This window comes from Alosa sapidissima, chromosome 2 (genome assembly GCF_018492685.1).
Source record: "Alosa sapidissima isolate fAloSap1 chromosome 2, fAloSap1.pri, whole genome shotgun sequence".
NCBI lineage: Eukaryota > Metazoa > Chordata > Actinopteri > Clupeiformes > Clupeidae > Alosa > Alosa sapidissima.
The window spans coordinates 25,388,753-25,404,816 of NC_055958.1; the positions used below are offsets into that span (position 1 = coordinate 25,388,753).

Here is a 16,064-nt window from a genome sequence, read left to right on the forward strand (position 1 = left end):
TTACATGTATAAATAACTACTGTGGATAGAGTTGCATTTTCTATTTGGTGTACAATTGGCTGTGGCGATGTGGAAAACTTTCTAACCAGATAGTGACACACCCTTATCATACAAGAGTTGACAGCTCTGGTGCGACTTGGGTCATCCAAATAGAACCAGGTCAAGGGTGCAGTATAACAACAACTGCTTGCCCCATGCCAGGGTCTGCCAATCATGTACAGAGTCCTGGGCACACAAACACATTTATTTTCAAACCTCCCCAGTTGCACATAGAACTTTAATTAAATATTTTTTCGAAATATTCTCCTGATCAGAGAACCTTTCATTTATTATACTTCTTTAATTTATTATACAGCAGAGAAAGTAAATAAATGCAACACAGATTAAGAGCAATGTTGTACTTTTATCAGCGGTCATGATTGTACTTATGTTCTGGGAAAATTGGGGTTGTATTTATGAGTGGATCATGTCCATTATGAGGGTGGTGCCATAACATTGGTCAGGGCAATAACGCTAATACTATTATGTTGCGCTTGGTAATTTTCTTTCCTACAGTGATCAGCAGTAGTTGATCTTACAATGGAGTCTGTGCCCTTGACTGTCTTGTAGTTGAATGTGTGGTCTCACATGGGCTATAACACTGGTGACAGTTTTTCCCCGTTGTCACAATAGCTAGTGCAGTTGCCAGCAATACTGAAATAATGCTCCAACTATTACACTTAAACAAACTCACACATAATGCAATGCAGTACTGTGTGCTCTTGATAGTCATCCACACAGAAACAGAGGACATACTAGTGCATTCCCTTTTACAACAGATTTCATAATTTAAAACAGTTGAAATACAAGCAAGAATGCTTGACTGGATTTAGGACCACAAAATATGGGTTGGATAAAATTACTTTGTACTCCATTCCACTACTTCAAATAAAGCCCGGCTGTGAATTTGGGCATGTACACAAATTAATAGAAATCTGCCTGGACTAAACAGCTTACCATTTCGTTCTGGGCAAGGGCTCAGAATCACATGCAGTGCAGTTTGCAGTGTTTAGGGTCAAGTTTAGACATCTGACATTTTCAGGTGAAAACAAATTAATTGCCCATTTCCTTCTGAGACTGACTTGAGACTGGTCAGGCACAGCCCATGTATTTTGTTACAAAATTGCAGTTGTTGGTGAACCCATGAAAAGACCCTTTGTGCTCAAAACAGCTAAAACTTACAAGTCTGCAGTCTTGAGAATGGGCGGTATTGGGGACAACGCTGAGCAAAATGTATTCTAGTTTCCATAAACAATAAGCAGTTTGACACAAGCAACCTCAAATGCAAAGATGAGACCGGTACCATCTGCATGCATTTGGTTTTCTATTTAATTAATTGAAATAACTAACTGATATAAAATAAGAATGAAATAAAATAAAAAAGTTGAACTTAAATTACTTTGATAATGTACACAGTAAGACAATAAACCGTTACAGGCATTACTTTATATGTTGAGTTCAGCATGATCTAGTAAATTTTTATTTACTCTTTTAGCATCTGTATCAAATAAAGCTTATGAAACAAACAAACAAAACAGATACATAATGCTAAATGCTTGGTGATATACAAAATGTTCTGTAGCAGGATACATCAGACATCTCGGAAGGAGGACGAGAGTGACTAAAGCTGCAGTACTATTGTAATGTTAGTGTGTTAAATAAATTACAGGTTTGTTGTAAATTGCAGAGGAACATCCTTTCGTAAACACAAGTGCAAGAGATGCAGCCGAAGTTGATCCTTTGTTGTTGTGTTCTCTGATTACTATAGAGATATGGTGATTGTGAAACACAAAGGAACTCCCCTTTTTTGGCAAGTTGAGTTTTTTTCTCTCCAGATGCATCTGTAACAGTGCAAGTAAGGAATGCAAAGATTGCTAGTGCAATAAAGGAAGTAAAGCACATACAATATTGCTAAATGAAATATTCTTTTTCAGACATTTCTTTTTTCAAATCAAAAGCTGTGTCAAAACCAAAAAAGGTGTAACATACGTTCTCCTAAAATGCCCAAGTAACAGTTTTTTTCTTCCTTGAAGAATATGACTATGTGGGAAAGTTCCTATGTCTTAAAAGGGATAGTCACCAAATAGCAAAGACTATCAGTAGTCTTTTTTCCCAGATCTTTTTTAAATGCCCACTACACCATCTTTGGATGCCAAAATGTGTCCCATCGAGAGTTTAAAATAAATACAATGTGCCACTATAAGAGCACTAGATCCCGGGAGGGTCCTGGCGTGCAGTCCACCCCAGGAGCTCCTCCGACTGGACTTCTGTTAAAGGCCTTTAGGGGGTCTTCCATCTGGAAGGAGTTCAACAGTCCGCTTTGATTTTGTCCAGAGAGTTGTCGATTTTTGTCAAAGTCTTTTTGATGCGTAATGCAGTTAGTCTTGCAGATGGATTCTGATACCAGCACTCCTTCATGAGTTTAGCAATGGATGTTAAAGTCTGAAAGGAGGGGAAGACGAGGAAAGATGTAGAAAGGGATACAGTTAGCAGAGTGAAAGCAATTTTCTGTAAATTTTCCTGAAGGCCGTTTAAATGATTGACAGCACATGAGTGATCAATTTAGTCTCCAGGTCACTTGATTTTTCCGGACTCAAGAATGATCCAAGTAGTTAGTTATATCATGCCTACTTGCACTAGCTTACGTCACAATGCTTTCTAGACAGGGTTTTCTTTACCATATTCCCCACATCTCTGCTTAATTAGCAGACAAAAATTTGAGTTATGTACTTACTGGGTCTGAGAACCATCTGTTGGGGATGTTGGGTCTCTGTTGATCTATGCACACAACCTTTTTCATATCTTCAAAGCTGGGGTCGCTTGGAACAACATCATGGAAGGGAGGCTTGTAGTCTTCTACTATTCCTATAAATGGAAACAACAGAAGAAACACGGTTCTCATCTGTATGGATAGACAGGCGTACCTGTTTTCAGTCAGCAATTATATAAATGGAAAAGCTTTTTAATGGAGTACCAACAGGAGTAGATCCAAACAAAATAACACTAATTTCTACTTAACTAGGTTTTTGAATGAGCAGGTAAGGTTTGATAAACAAGGAAGAACAAACTTTAACACTTTTCATCATTATGAATAAAAATGCTGCAGAAAAAAATCAGTTTGCACTTTTCAGTCAGTTATAACACTCCCCGAGATGATTTGGTCAAGTCTGCAAGGTTTTTTTTTTTTTTTTAATTGAAACTAGAATGCATTTTCAAGAAAATGCAAAATGTTACGGAACATGTGTGTAAGTGACAAGTAAATAATTGTAAACACTGGTGTCAGCCAATAAAATTTGATGTCTGTGATTTTAGAATAGTTAAGGGGCATTGTTGAACTTGACACAAAGCAAAGTCTCTAAAATCTCACTTAGTTGTTGTGGAGCATTTGTGACCTATGTCCTTGCTGGGCCTTTTGCTTTTCTAAAACTATATTCATATATACATATACAGTATTTTTATGAAGTTAATACTTTAGTATATAGAAATATAAGTCCAATGTTTCTTTGCTTTTCTTCCAGGACAGGATGTACTTGAATGTTTTGTAAATAATACATTGAATGAGAGTAAAGGCATGCCATTTGTACCTGACATTACCTGGCTTATCTGAGAGTAAAGGCATGCCATTTGTACCTGACATTACCTGGCTTATCTGACGATGAACTCATCTGCTGTTAAGGTATCAACCTCCAGCTAACAACTTAAATACCGCACCTTAAAGATGTGTCTACTATCAGTGGCGCCGCCAGGCGTAATCCTGTATGCACTGTGCGTATAATTTTTCAACACTTTATTCATGAAAATCATTCAATATTACAACAATAAAAATAGCTTGTGTACTGTCTTAATTGAAACATGGTTCACACACAAAAGATAGCCTATGTTTAAGGCAAAGAGAATGGACATCTCAACATAAGGATACTTTAGAAGATGATGATTGGTGTAAACTTTGTCACAACATGATGAGCAGTCCTGGCGCTTAAAAACGCAACGTTATTAAGGTGTTTAACAGTAAAAGGTGCACTGTTCTTAACAGTTATCATGAAGGCAGTGAGATTAAGTATAAGTAAGTATAAGTATATATACTCTTTTGATCCTGTGAGGGAAATTTGGTCTCTGCATTTTTCCCAATCCGTGAATTAGTGAAACACACACAGCACACAGTGTACACACAGTATGGTGAAGCACACACTAATCCCGGCGCAGTGAGCTGCCGTTCGGGAGCAGTGAGGGGTTAGGTGCCTTGCTCAAGGGCACTTCAGCCGTGCCTACTGGTTGGGGTTCGAACCGGCAACCCTCCGGTTACAGGTCCGAAGTGCTAACCAGTGGGCCACGGCTGCCCCTCAAATTAGGCATTGGTCTAGTAAATCCCTTCGTGTTAATTTGCATTGATATTTGTACTCGATGTGAATGTACAGGTCACGAGAAATAATTATAAAAAATCTTGAGTTATTTGATTCACTTTTGCAACGACATGCTAGCTGGAATCGCCGGATTACTTACTTACTCTAATTTCACCTAGGGGTGGCGTATTCCTTTAAATTCAAATTTGTGGTTAAGGAGCTGGGCTAGCGTGCAGTAGCCTGAAAGTTGTGGGTTCAATTCACAGCTTCCACCGTTGTGTTCTTGAGCAAGGCACTTGCTATGTACACTACCGGTTCCAATTTTTCGATGGGTTTTAAAGGAGAAGTTCGGTGTGATATTGACCTAAAGTGTGTTGAAACAGTTTAGTGAAGTTTACCGTTCGCCGCCATCTTGAATTTGGTTACGATAAATCGAGCGACTAGTACGAATGAACAAGTATGATAAGGGATCAGATTGCAAAAATAATTCCGTGGAAATGCATGGACTCCAGTTGCTTCCAGTAGCAGCAACTGGAATCCATGCATTTCCACAGAATTATTCCGCTAATTAATTAATCGTACTAGTCTTATCGTGACTAAATTCAAGATGGCAACGAACGGTAAACTTCCTGAAGGTACTGTCTGTATAAATCGTCTTGTAAATAAACTACCAGTGCTTTTTCAAAGTTCTCAATGTCTCGTTTTAAATCTCAGGGCCCTCGGAAGTCAACCAATGAAGTGTGGAGGTACTTTGAGCCTCGTAAATGGTGTAAAACAGTGATTTATTTGCATGACTAGGCCGATGCTCGAGGCACCCCCTTTGAAAACCTGTTGGTAGCATCAGCTAACTAGCGCCAGATATCGGAGTGCAGGGGACAAGCCGAGATGAGCCATGAGACAAAAGTTCACACTCGGTATCATGTTTTAACACACTTTAGGTCAATATCACACCGAACTTCTCCTTTAAGTCTGGAGACTGTGCTGGCCACTCCATGTTTTCAAGCTTACCATCTTGTTCTTTTTTCCTATGGTAGTTATGGCATAGCTTGGGCTTATGTTTTGGGTCATTATCTTGCTGTAGGATGAACCCCTGACCAACTAGGCGTATACCAGAGGGTACTGCATGGCGCTGCAGAATGCTGTGGTAGCCATTTTGGTTCAGGGTGCCTATCACTGTACAAGTCACTGACTGGATCCAGTAAAACAGCCCCAGCTCATCAAGCTTCCTCCTCCATGTTTGACAGTGAGGAACCATCGTTTCGCCTACTCTACGGCGTACAAAATCCTGCGTGATGAACCGAAATTTTGATTCATCAGTCCATAACACCTTCTTCCAGTCTTCAGTAGTCCATTGGTGGTGTTTCATGGCCCAGACAAGCCTCTTTCTTATTCTGACGTCTTAGCAATGGCTTTCTTGCTGCAACTCGACCGGTCATATATATATTATATTATAGTAATATATTAAAGTGTTGCTGAGATATGACCTTACTTTCACGATTGTGATTGGCTTTGACAGGCAAACGCTTTTGAAAATCAAAAATGTATTTAAGGCTTGGTCTGAAGATCACCTGTGCCAAATTTGGTAAAAATTGGAAAATGTGACATGTGAATTGAACTCGGCGGAAGGATTTCAATGGTACCTCGTTTTCAAAAATTGGGCATATGGGTCAAAAGTTATGTGTGTACACCTTTAACTTTGACCTGTTGGTGGCGCTAGAGTAGCCTGGGTGCCAGTCGAACTTAGTCCCGCCCACAACATTTGAGGTCGGGAAGTTCGGTCTGGCATTGCTCCGTTGTGGAGCAACTATGCTCGCCCCAAATCTGGCGGACCAATCAAATCGGGCTTTACGATGATGGACAGGTGAGCAACAAGCCTCGTCTATCACGTCATCTGAGCATGCTTAGGTTGATTATGTTTGCAACAAAAACGCTGTGGCTAGAAGGAGACAGATAGCTTCTAAGACCCCATATGGAAAATGCATATTATTTCAATGAGGTTTTATTACTGAAAATGACTATTTCTGAAAATTTTGGCCAAAGTTGAGAAGTGGGAAAACTCATGGTTTCACTTTCATCAAGGGAAAACAGCGTGTTGCATTGTGACATGTTGTTCCCTCGTTCGTTTGAAATGTCTTAATTGACCACCTGTTCGAGGGATTTGCGACAGCCTTTCCCAGCTGTTTATAACATGTTTGTAGCATATCAGTGTTCAACAGAATTATTTTTAAAAACGGAGGGGATATAGGCGATCAGTTTTTTCCTAATAGCCTATCCTACTACGTATCTCTTAGATTTCGCTAATGAGTGTTGTAGGAGATATTGACGGCACAATAACTTTAAAAGACCAGAAAACAATGTTAAAGCATTTGTGGAGAAGAAGGATGGTTCGTGTGTTCTTCCTATGGATCTCACGGTAAGTTATTTCGTTGCTCTAATTGGTTAGGTCTATCCAACTGAGTGCAGAGGCATTCCCTCCCTGTATCGGTTAAACTAACTGTAAGTGTCATTTCACCGGCATATGGTCAAACAACAAATTTTTGCCAGTAGTAGGTCAAATATCAAGACCATTGTTTAAGCATTATGGGGTTAAATAGACACTGCATTTAATGAAATGCTAATGCTACTATTACCCTTGTGTTAATGTGAGCTAATGAGAGTGGAAATTGGCAGGGAAAGTTAAGGTTACTGTGTCCCGTGCTAACCTACTCTGCAAAAGAACCTTCCTATAAATAGCCCTAAAGCCATTTAACTCTGAGGGGCGATATCGGGATCCATTTCAAATGAGACACCACCGTGTCATTTTGCAGAGGGCAAAGCTAGGCCCGTCACCCAAAAATAAAGGGGCATGTGAGGAGGCCACATACAAATACACACACACACACATCTATAGGGTATATATACACACACACACACACACAATCACTTGAGTAAGATATGCAGTCAGACAATACAGTAATTTCCTGTGTATTAGCCGTATAAACCGCAGGACAGTGTTTTATGCAAGCAAAAAAAAAAAAACATTAAGACCATATTAACTGCCACCGTGTATTTACAGAAATTTTGCAAAATCAATGTATAAACCGCAGCTAATAGTTGGGAAATTACGGTATATTTGACAGTTTATGAGTGGAAAGGATAAATAACTTTTCGCGTTTTCGTCTGTATACTATATACACCATCCTCTCTAGTGGTGCACTAAATGCTCTAAAGCCCTTTTGGCTGTACTTATTCTTATTTATTATTTTACTGGCATGCTTTAAAGAGATAGCTTCTGTATATAAACATATCAAATAAAGAAAATAACTTATTTAATATGAAAATGAACTCCCCTCTGGAGTTCATACCAAAACAGGAGGCTTATGAAACACCCCGCTAGTTTCTTTATGACACTCAAGTGTTCTACTGCAGGACTGACCGTTGCTGACGGTTCTCCGAGCGATCTCCCACAGCACCAGGCCAAAGGCCCAAATGTCCACGCGCTTGTACGACTCAAAGCAGTCTGTCTGGATGGAGTCGTCCAGCACCTCTGGGGCCATGTAGCGCTTGGTGCCCACTTTAGGGTTGTTGCCAACATCCAGCTCATTAGTGTCCTGGAAATGCATGACAGCCAGGCCTGTAAAAGACAGAAAAGAAGAACACATATTTAAAATCCATTGAGGACAGAAGCCCAGTCAAGCCAAATTCTGTGCCAACTTCACACAGAACAGTTTCACACTTAATACCAAATTGGTAGAAAGCTGGCAGTTAAAAAAAAGACATGTACTGTCCTCTTGTGGATTTTAAATGACAATGCAAAATTAAGAAGAAAAACAACCAACATCTCTATTAGTGATACATCAGGGTGCTGTGCTCATCACACGTGTGTAATTAGATAAAAACAACAACACATTCATTAGAACAAGCTGAGCAGAGCTGAAGTAGGCGGGAGAGCACTCCATCCAGGACACGGTCTGAAGCAGGTGCTCGGCATCTATTGGAACAGTGAGCATTCCGAGTACTTTAGTGACCGAGGGGTGCCTTAATGGATTTTTGGTTAAGGGTTAAGAGGGGTTTCAGCATGTTTCCTTCCTCCATATTAACCACAGCCATTCACTGATTGGTGGGGAAAGGGGCCCACAGTGTGCCTGATGGAAGTCTGGCAAACAGCCTCTCAGTGACCATTGTTATACCTGTAGATGCACCTTATTTTTCCCTCCTAATGGCCCAGCAGTAGTGGGTCAGCATGACCTATATACCAGCTAAGTTATAAATAACATTGCAGGATGCTGATCCTCGAAAACAACAAATAATCAACAATTATTCATCAATGAAACAAATTATTTTCTTTTTATGGGACAGCTGTTCACCGTTTTCACAGGAAGAAGCAGCTTGTTTTAATGGAGCCAAATCAAGATAACGTTCCTCTGATACACCGTGGTGACTGCAACTGGCAAACGCACTTGTGGGAAATGGCCACGTATACCCACCCAAGTCAGCGATGCAACACTGGCCGTTCTTGTTGACCAGGATGTTCTTGCTCTTGAGGTCACGGTGGGCGATGGCCGGTTTGCCCTGCGTGCCGAAGATCTCCACGTGCAGGTGGGCCAGGCCGCTGGCGATGGACAGCGCCATGCGCAGGCAGGCCGCCGTGTCCAGCGTGCTCAGCTGCAGGTAGTCGTAGAGGGAGCCCATCTCATGGTAGTGCGTGATCAGCCACAGCTGCGTGCTGGAGTTTCGCGAAGTCATGTCCGACGCAATGAAGCCTGCAGGGGAGGAAGGGCGACGGGTAGACGGCCAGAAAGACAGAGAGAAAGAAAAAAAGGACAGAGTGAGGGATGAGAGAGAGAGAAAGAGAGAGAGAGAGAGAGAGAGAGAGGAAGAAAAAAAGGACAGAATGAGGGATGAGAGAGAGAGAAAGAGGAAGAAAAAAAGGACAGAGTGAGGGATGAGAGAGAGAGAGAGAAAGAGGAAGAAAAAAAGGACAGAGTGAGGGATGAGAGAGAGAGAAAGAAAAATGGACAGAGTGAGAGATGAGAGAGAGAGAGAGAGAGAGAGAGGAAGAAAAAAAGGACAGAGTGAGGGATGAGAGAGAGAGAAAGAAAAATGGACAGAGTGAGAGATGAGAGAGAGAGAGAGAGAGAGAGAGAGAGAGGAAGAAAAAAGTACAGAGTGAGGGATGAGAGAGAGAGAGGAAGAAAAAAAGGACAGAGTGAGTGAGTGAGGGATGAGAGAAAAAGAAAAAAAGGACAGAGGAGGGATGAGGGGGGGGGGCAGGCAGTTCAGATACAGACCTAGTGAGGTTTTTCATCAAACACCGTGAACAAGCCTTACGCAAAAACATGCGAATGTAGAACGCTCTAATTAATCACATCAGCCACAGATTACGGCATTACTGCCACATACCCAGGATGTTCTCGTGTCTCAGCAGCACGGTGTTATAGATCTCCGTCTCTCGGAACCAAGACTTCTCGTCTCGGGAGGAGAATATCTTCACCGCCACGCTCTCACCCTGCCACTGGCCTCTCCACACCTCTCCGTACCGCCCCTTACCTGCAGGGGAGAAGCAAGGACACCCATCATGAGACTACATCGCCACCGGTGGCTGGGATTGTATAATCCAAAAGGATTATCTATGCCCCGATTATAATACGCTAAAAATATACTCATATGCTCATGAATCTATATTGGAATCATGCTGTCAAACGCTGAGGGGGCACAGACAAATTGAACAGTCTGCTGAATGCTGTTACCGCAGCCAGGAGAGAAGGAGGTTAGCCTGGTCTTATGTACTGCATGTGGGCGACCTGATGTGGGATCTTGCGAGTCATTTGTGGGATCCTCGAGGGCTTAGACTGCAAATGCGTACATCCATAAAACAACTTAATCACATCCGTGTCTCTCTCTCTCTCTCTCTCTCTCTCTCTCACTCTCTCTCTCTCTCTCTCCCCACCCTTCCCCCTCCCCGTCTTTCTTTTAGTCTCCCCCTCCGCCTGTGTTCCCCTGCTGTGCCTCTAACGAGGGCGATGGGATTAGCCGAGCTCCTCACCCACACATTCGTTGAGCGTTATCTGTCTGGCTACAGTCCTCTGGACAAGGAAGGGGAGTCCGGATCCGCTGCCTGATGTGCAGGAGTGATCGAGCAGATCCTGTGTGTGTGAGAGAGAGAGAGAGAGAGAGAGAGAGAGAGAGAGAGAGAGAGAGAGAGAGAGAGAGAGAGAGAGAGAGAGAGAGAGGGTTAGAAACAAATGAGAGAAGTAAGTAACCAGTGTGTAACCAACAGGGTTAAAAGGGAGGAACACACACACAAAAAACAAAAACAAAATAGCATAAGAACAGCATCTAATGCTGTGATTTCAGCATATGGGCCTCAGATGGAGGGGGGGGGGGGGATTGAGTGCGCCAGCCAGCGTTTGATGTGGAGCATATTAACGTTTGTGTGTGTGTCTGTGTGTGTGCTATATGCTCGGCTGTGTGGCTGTGGGCGAACCAATGCGCCCACCCGTGGGGAGGGGGGAGCGAGAGAGCCCCCTGCTGGGAGAGACAGCAGCAGGCGTGGGTGATTAGCGAGACAGGGGGACGGGGGAGGGAGGTGTGGTGTGGTGTGGTGTGGTGGGGTGTTTGGCTGAGAGACTAGAGTCTAATCCCCAGCCCAGACTCCCAAATAGCCTTTTAATAATATCAGCCCAGTGGGGTCGCTGCACGGCACCTTGACCGGCACCAGAGGGCACTGTCGAGCAGCTCCAGAGAGGCCGCTGTGAGGAAAATTAAAATCCGACCAAAACAACACAGCACCACCCCTTCCCTCCTCCCCCCACCACCACATCCACCTCCTCCCAAAAAAACAACAAATAGGAGGAGGGAGGGAGGAAACAAGAGCCGGCCGGAGAAAAGAAATTGGAGTGGAGGTTTGCTACTGCAGTTAAACATATGTCTGCGTCACGAAGGCAACATGAGGACGTCATTTGGAAAATGACAGGAATGTGGACAGAAGGACATAAATCCTGAAAACAGACCACTTTTGGGTTTTTCAGAGGACAAGGGGGAAAAAACAAGCACCATAATCTGTGTGACATTAGGACCGAGCTGGGGCGGAATATGGGGTGGGGAGGGGTGGAGGCTGGGGTGATTAACTGAGCCAGTCAGATCATTGACATTATCATCATCCGAGCGGCCTTATGCACCCAGGGAAACAGAAGGCGGGGAAGGGTGGTGCACATGTGTTTACCCCTGAAATCTACTTTTTTTTTATGGCCACAACTGGTCCTCATAACTCTTGTCAGGGTGCTGGCAAGCACTTTTTAATTATAATGAAACAAACATTCTGCGGCAGCATATTTAGGGCCGGGTTGCCAGGCTCTCCGCTGGTCCTTTTGAAACCAGCTTGAATCGGGTCCAAGAGCAGCAACTCTGCAAACCCACCCCAAAATGAGGCATGAGAACGGCCGCGCTACTGTAAACACGGGGCCTGTTTGCCTGAAGGCTTTTCATTAAAAATGGATGGGATTTTACTGGGATTTAGGGGGACTAAATTGCATTAATTTCAATCTAACGCACGGCCAGGAAGAAAAAGCACCGTCACTTGACGGCCAGGAACTCAAGCATCTGAGAAACACCGGGACGAAAAAACAAAGGAGTCCTAGACAACAAGATGCCTTTGGTTTAATTTACTTGGCTGTCCCAGCCTTATAATATGGATGAAGAGACATGTTAGGTGAGCAGAGGGGTTAATTAGAAAGAATGGCAATACCCGTAACAATACAATACTTATTGAAGTACATGAGGGAGTAGGGCGCTTTAATGGCCACTGCGGCAGTAAGCTAGTAGTGCCGGAAGTCATAATAGTCACTAGAACAATTCCCTTTTAAAGTACAGTATATTCTCAGAGGAGACACTGAAGACACTGCTCCAGGCTTGACCACGGACAACAGAAACCCAAGAACCAGTGTTTTCCCCAGCAACTCATCATAACTGGCACTAATATAAAAGTCCTGAGTCTAACCAAGGAAACGCTTGCGCAGTGTTAGGGACTGTGGGAGGAGGGGGGTGAGGGTGAGGGCAGTAGAACAGATAAAATCCCACTTATACCCAAGTGAGTTCATAGTTGCAGACTACCCCACCACAGGGCTATTTATTAGGTTATCAACCGGAGGGATGGTGGTGGCTATAAATTCTAAATAACGTATGAACAACCTATGAAGCAGATCTGGTAAAAAAAGTTCACCGTTCCATATCAATGCTTATGAATGGCAGCTATAACAACCATAGTAGGATGACTGTTGAGCCTGGAAGCAGGCTTTGCAACAATGGAATCAACAGTAAACAAGTTAACTGTCCACAGCTATCACTGTAGGACCAAAGAAAGTTGTGCAACAAACTGAACAAGTCGGCTTCTTGGGCGGAGGAAACTCCCATTCAGTTGCACGTCGGGGAGTTCTTTGCCTTCCCCCTCGTCCATTCATTCCGTATAACAGGACACCTCGGCGGCTACTCACCGCTAGTGTGCTCTCCCCGACGTTCGAGGCGATGAGGCCATCGATGGTGCCGTACTCAGCATCCCGCGCGGTGAGCTGCTCCATCTGGTTCTTGTGAATGCGGCGGAACACCAGGATGGCCACGGCTGACAGGACGATCAGCACGATGACTGGCGCCACGATCACAACCGCCAGAGAGGTCACGCTAGAGCTGCGGCCGTCACTCGCTGCCACAAGTGGAAATACAGGGTGCAACATGGGTAAATGGGACACACACACACACAAAACATATCAACACACAAAGTCATGACTCAAGGACTGGAATGAATGATCATTTTCATGACAAGAAAATGGTGAAACAATGTCAATCGGTGTTACCAAAAACCCAAGATTATGTCCCTCAAATGTCCTGTTTTGTCCACATACCAAAGATATTTAGTTTACTGTCATAGAGGAGTAAGCCAAAAAATTAACCGATTATCAAAATAGTCAATAATCAATTAATTCTTCTAGCCCTAGGCATGACAGTGCAGTGCTAAGGACAAGTAAACACATGGGCCATTGCTGAGCCCCGCCAAGTCATGCTTTCTTTTCATTATGTATGGATGTGTGTGTGTGTACGTGTGTTTGTGGAGCCAGGTGAGTGGTGTCGCGTTGCGTAAGCTGAGGCATGTCTCGTCCGTAAGCCTGCGGCTTTGTGAGGAGAGGCGATGATAATTGGGTATGCTAAAGAACACGGTCCCATTCCCAGCTGCCCCAGCCCGCGCTGGACCACACAGACGGAGTTTAGCTGCGGGGGCTCCACAACAGAAACAAACAGCGTCAGTGAAAGAGAGGACTCACACACACACACACACACACACACACACACTAAACATGAACACAGAGCCTCCCAATAGGCCTTGAATACACTGCCAGACCCACCACTGCCAGACCCTCAAAACATTACAGATCAAAAGCTACAGGTCCCACGCCTAAATGCACACGCACGCACGCACACACACACACACACACACACACACACACACACACGCACACGCGCGCACACGCACACACACACACAATGCTCCCATTCTGTGCCTTTGACTCACTGGAGTCTTCATACAGTACTAAGGGTAAATTCATAGAATTCAAGGCATCACCAGGGCTCAAAGACCTGGCAGCTCACACACAAGAGCACTTCACTTTATACAGATTACACTTCAGAGGTTTTTATGTAGCTTTCATTTGTTGCTCAGCAGCCAAACTTTTTGTGTGTGTGTGTGTGTGTGTGTGTGTGTGTGTGTGTGTGTGTGTGTGTGTGTGTGTGTTTGTTAAACTGCTTTCCAAACAAACCAAAAGTACACTACAGTCTCCTTTGTAAGAAAGTGTGACCAAACAGGCGTTCATGCGAAAGGTCAAAAAGCTGGCAGCAGGAAGCGAGACAACAAACAGAGCTTCTTGTGCTGATCACAAAGCCGCCGATCAAAGAAACTGGCGAATCACTGGAAAATATCTGCACATGAAAGGGACGCAAAACAGCCCCTCTTCTCGTGCGCTTTGAGGAAATCCTTTTTCCCTGCTTATTTTCAGGAAACACAGCAACTCACAGATGTTTGTGTTTTTGTCAGCTTGCACCGCAGTGTATGAAAAAATAAATAAACGGGAGACATCAGAGACGTGAAGCCTCTTATCAAAAACAACATTATGATAAAATGATGCATTGAATTAAAAAGTTGCGTGTCAGAACAGAGGGGGTTTGCAGATATGGGCTGGCGGGCCCCTGGGAGCTGGCCTCGCTGCGCTGGGCTTGCCTAGCAGCAGTGTGCCAGATGCCATTGACATTCAGAAGGTGAACAACTACTGCTGCCACTGCTGTTGCTGCTGTCACCGCATCTCCAAGAGCAGAGGAGACGTGACACACACACATTCTCACACACACACACCTCGAAATCATTCAACCTTCCCAGGGGGGATGTGTTCCACTGGGGACCGAGAGGCGCTCGGTGGGAACAGGGGAGGAAGTGGACCATGACCAAACAGTGCTCAAACGGCCACCTGCTTCTTCCAGGCACCTCGCCTGTCTTCCCCTGTCCCGGTCTGTCTGTCTGTCCGTCTGTCTCTCTGCCTTTCTCTTTGTGTTGTGCTAGCTTTAAACAGAAGGAGTTCTGAATGCCGGGGCTGGTGCAGGGTCTCAAATGCCCGTGGCAGACAATTTCATGGCCTTGCAGTCCTGAGGCAACCTGCAAAAGGGGTCTGGGGTGTCTCTGTGTGTGGGGAGTCAGGATTTGGTGTCCAAGGACAGGGGTGCGCCCGTCCACCTGAGATGGAGGGCGGAACGAAGCTTCCCGGACGTCTCTGAACTGGAGGCCATTGTGAACTCAGGAGCTTGCTTTTTGTTTGCGCTCGACTTGCACAATGGCAGCGGACATGAGGCCTGTGTTTGTGCTCAAAGCACTGGAGACGCATTTGCGAGTGATTGTACAAGGCCTGTGAAAACAACACTCGACACACACACAGACACGCACAGCATTGTCCATGAAATGCAAACAAAACAGCTAGATTTGGCTAGAGTCTTTAACAAAAGGCTCTTTCCCCCCCCCAGCATGTTACGCTTGGGCTGAGTCTCAAGCAAGTAAGGCGTGTCTGAGAGATTATGCACGGATGTGTATGACAAGTGTTTGTGATTGAACTGCACGCAGGTGTGCCGCTGTATCTCTGCATGAGCGCATATGCTTACCTTTGTTATTGTGCGAGTGTGTGTGAGTGTGGGTGTGCGTGCGTGCGTGCGTGCGTGCGTGTATATGCATCTTTGTGTATGTGAATGAGGCTAAAAGGCTCCACCCTACCTCTGACCGGCAGCTCTACGGTGCGGTTGACGTTGCACAGGTGTCCCGTGCAGCAGTGCACCACCTGTGTGGACGAGGGCGGAGTCTTGCACGTCAGCTTGCCCTGCTCGTACACCTTGAAGCAGCCCTTCTGGTAGACCGGCACGCCGTTGTTGAGCGACAGCGACGAGAAGCACTGGCGGCCCATGCAGCGGCCGCCGGGGGGACACGCCGGCCCCTCGCACACACACTCCTGCTCATGCTCGTGCTGCTCCGCCGTCGGCTCGGGCTCCTTCGCCTCGGGTACGGCCACAGCTGGCGCCCCCTCTGGATGGAGGACAGAACAACAGGTAAAGAAATGACATGGCTAAATAAAGGTGAAGGGCAGAGAGAGGTGTGCTACGAGTGCTCTAGCACAGATAGAGACA

General features: G+C 44.8%; 1 protein-coding gene across 1 annotated transcript in view; it reads right to left on the reverse strand.

Moving 5' to 3' along the window:
- Positions 1–1,350: 1,350 nt before the first annotated feature.
- Positions 1,351–16,064, reverse strand: part of LOC121697008 (activin receptor type-1-like) — a 32,128-nt gene continuing 17,414 nt past the window's right edge. Inside the window, exons 4-11 of the mRNA XM_042078240.1 lie at positions 15,658–15,963; positions 12,851–13,056; positions 10,405–10,504; positions 9,762–9,908; positions 8,846–9,121; positions 7,795–7,992; positions 2,774–2,904; positions 1,351–2,481 (exon numbers count right to left, since the gene is read on the reverse strand). Coding sequence (XP_041934174.1) covers positions 2,347–2,481; positions 2,774–2,904; positions 7,795–7,992; positions 8,846–9,121; positions 9,762–9,908; positions 10,405–10,504; positions 12,851–13,056; positions 15,658–15,963 — 1,499 coding nt within the window. The 3' untranslated portion in view covers positions 1,351–2,346. The remainder of the gene's footprint in view (positions 2,482–2,773; positions 2,905–7,794; positions 7,993–8,845; positions 9,122–9,761; positions 9,909–10,404; positions 10,505–12,850; positions 13,057–15,657; positions 15,964–16,064) is intronic.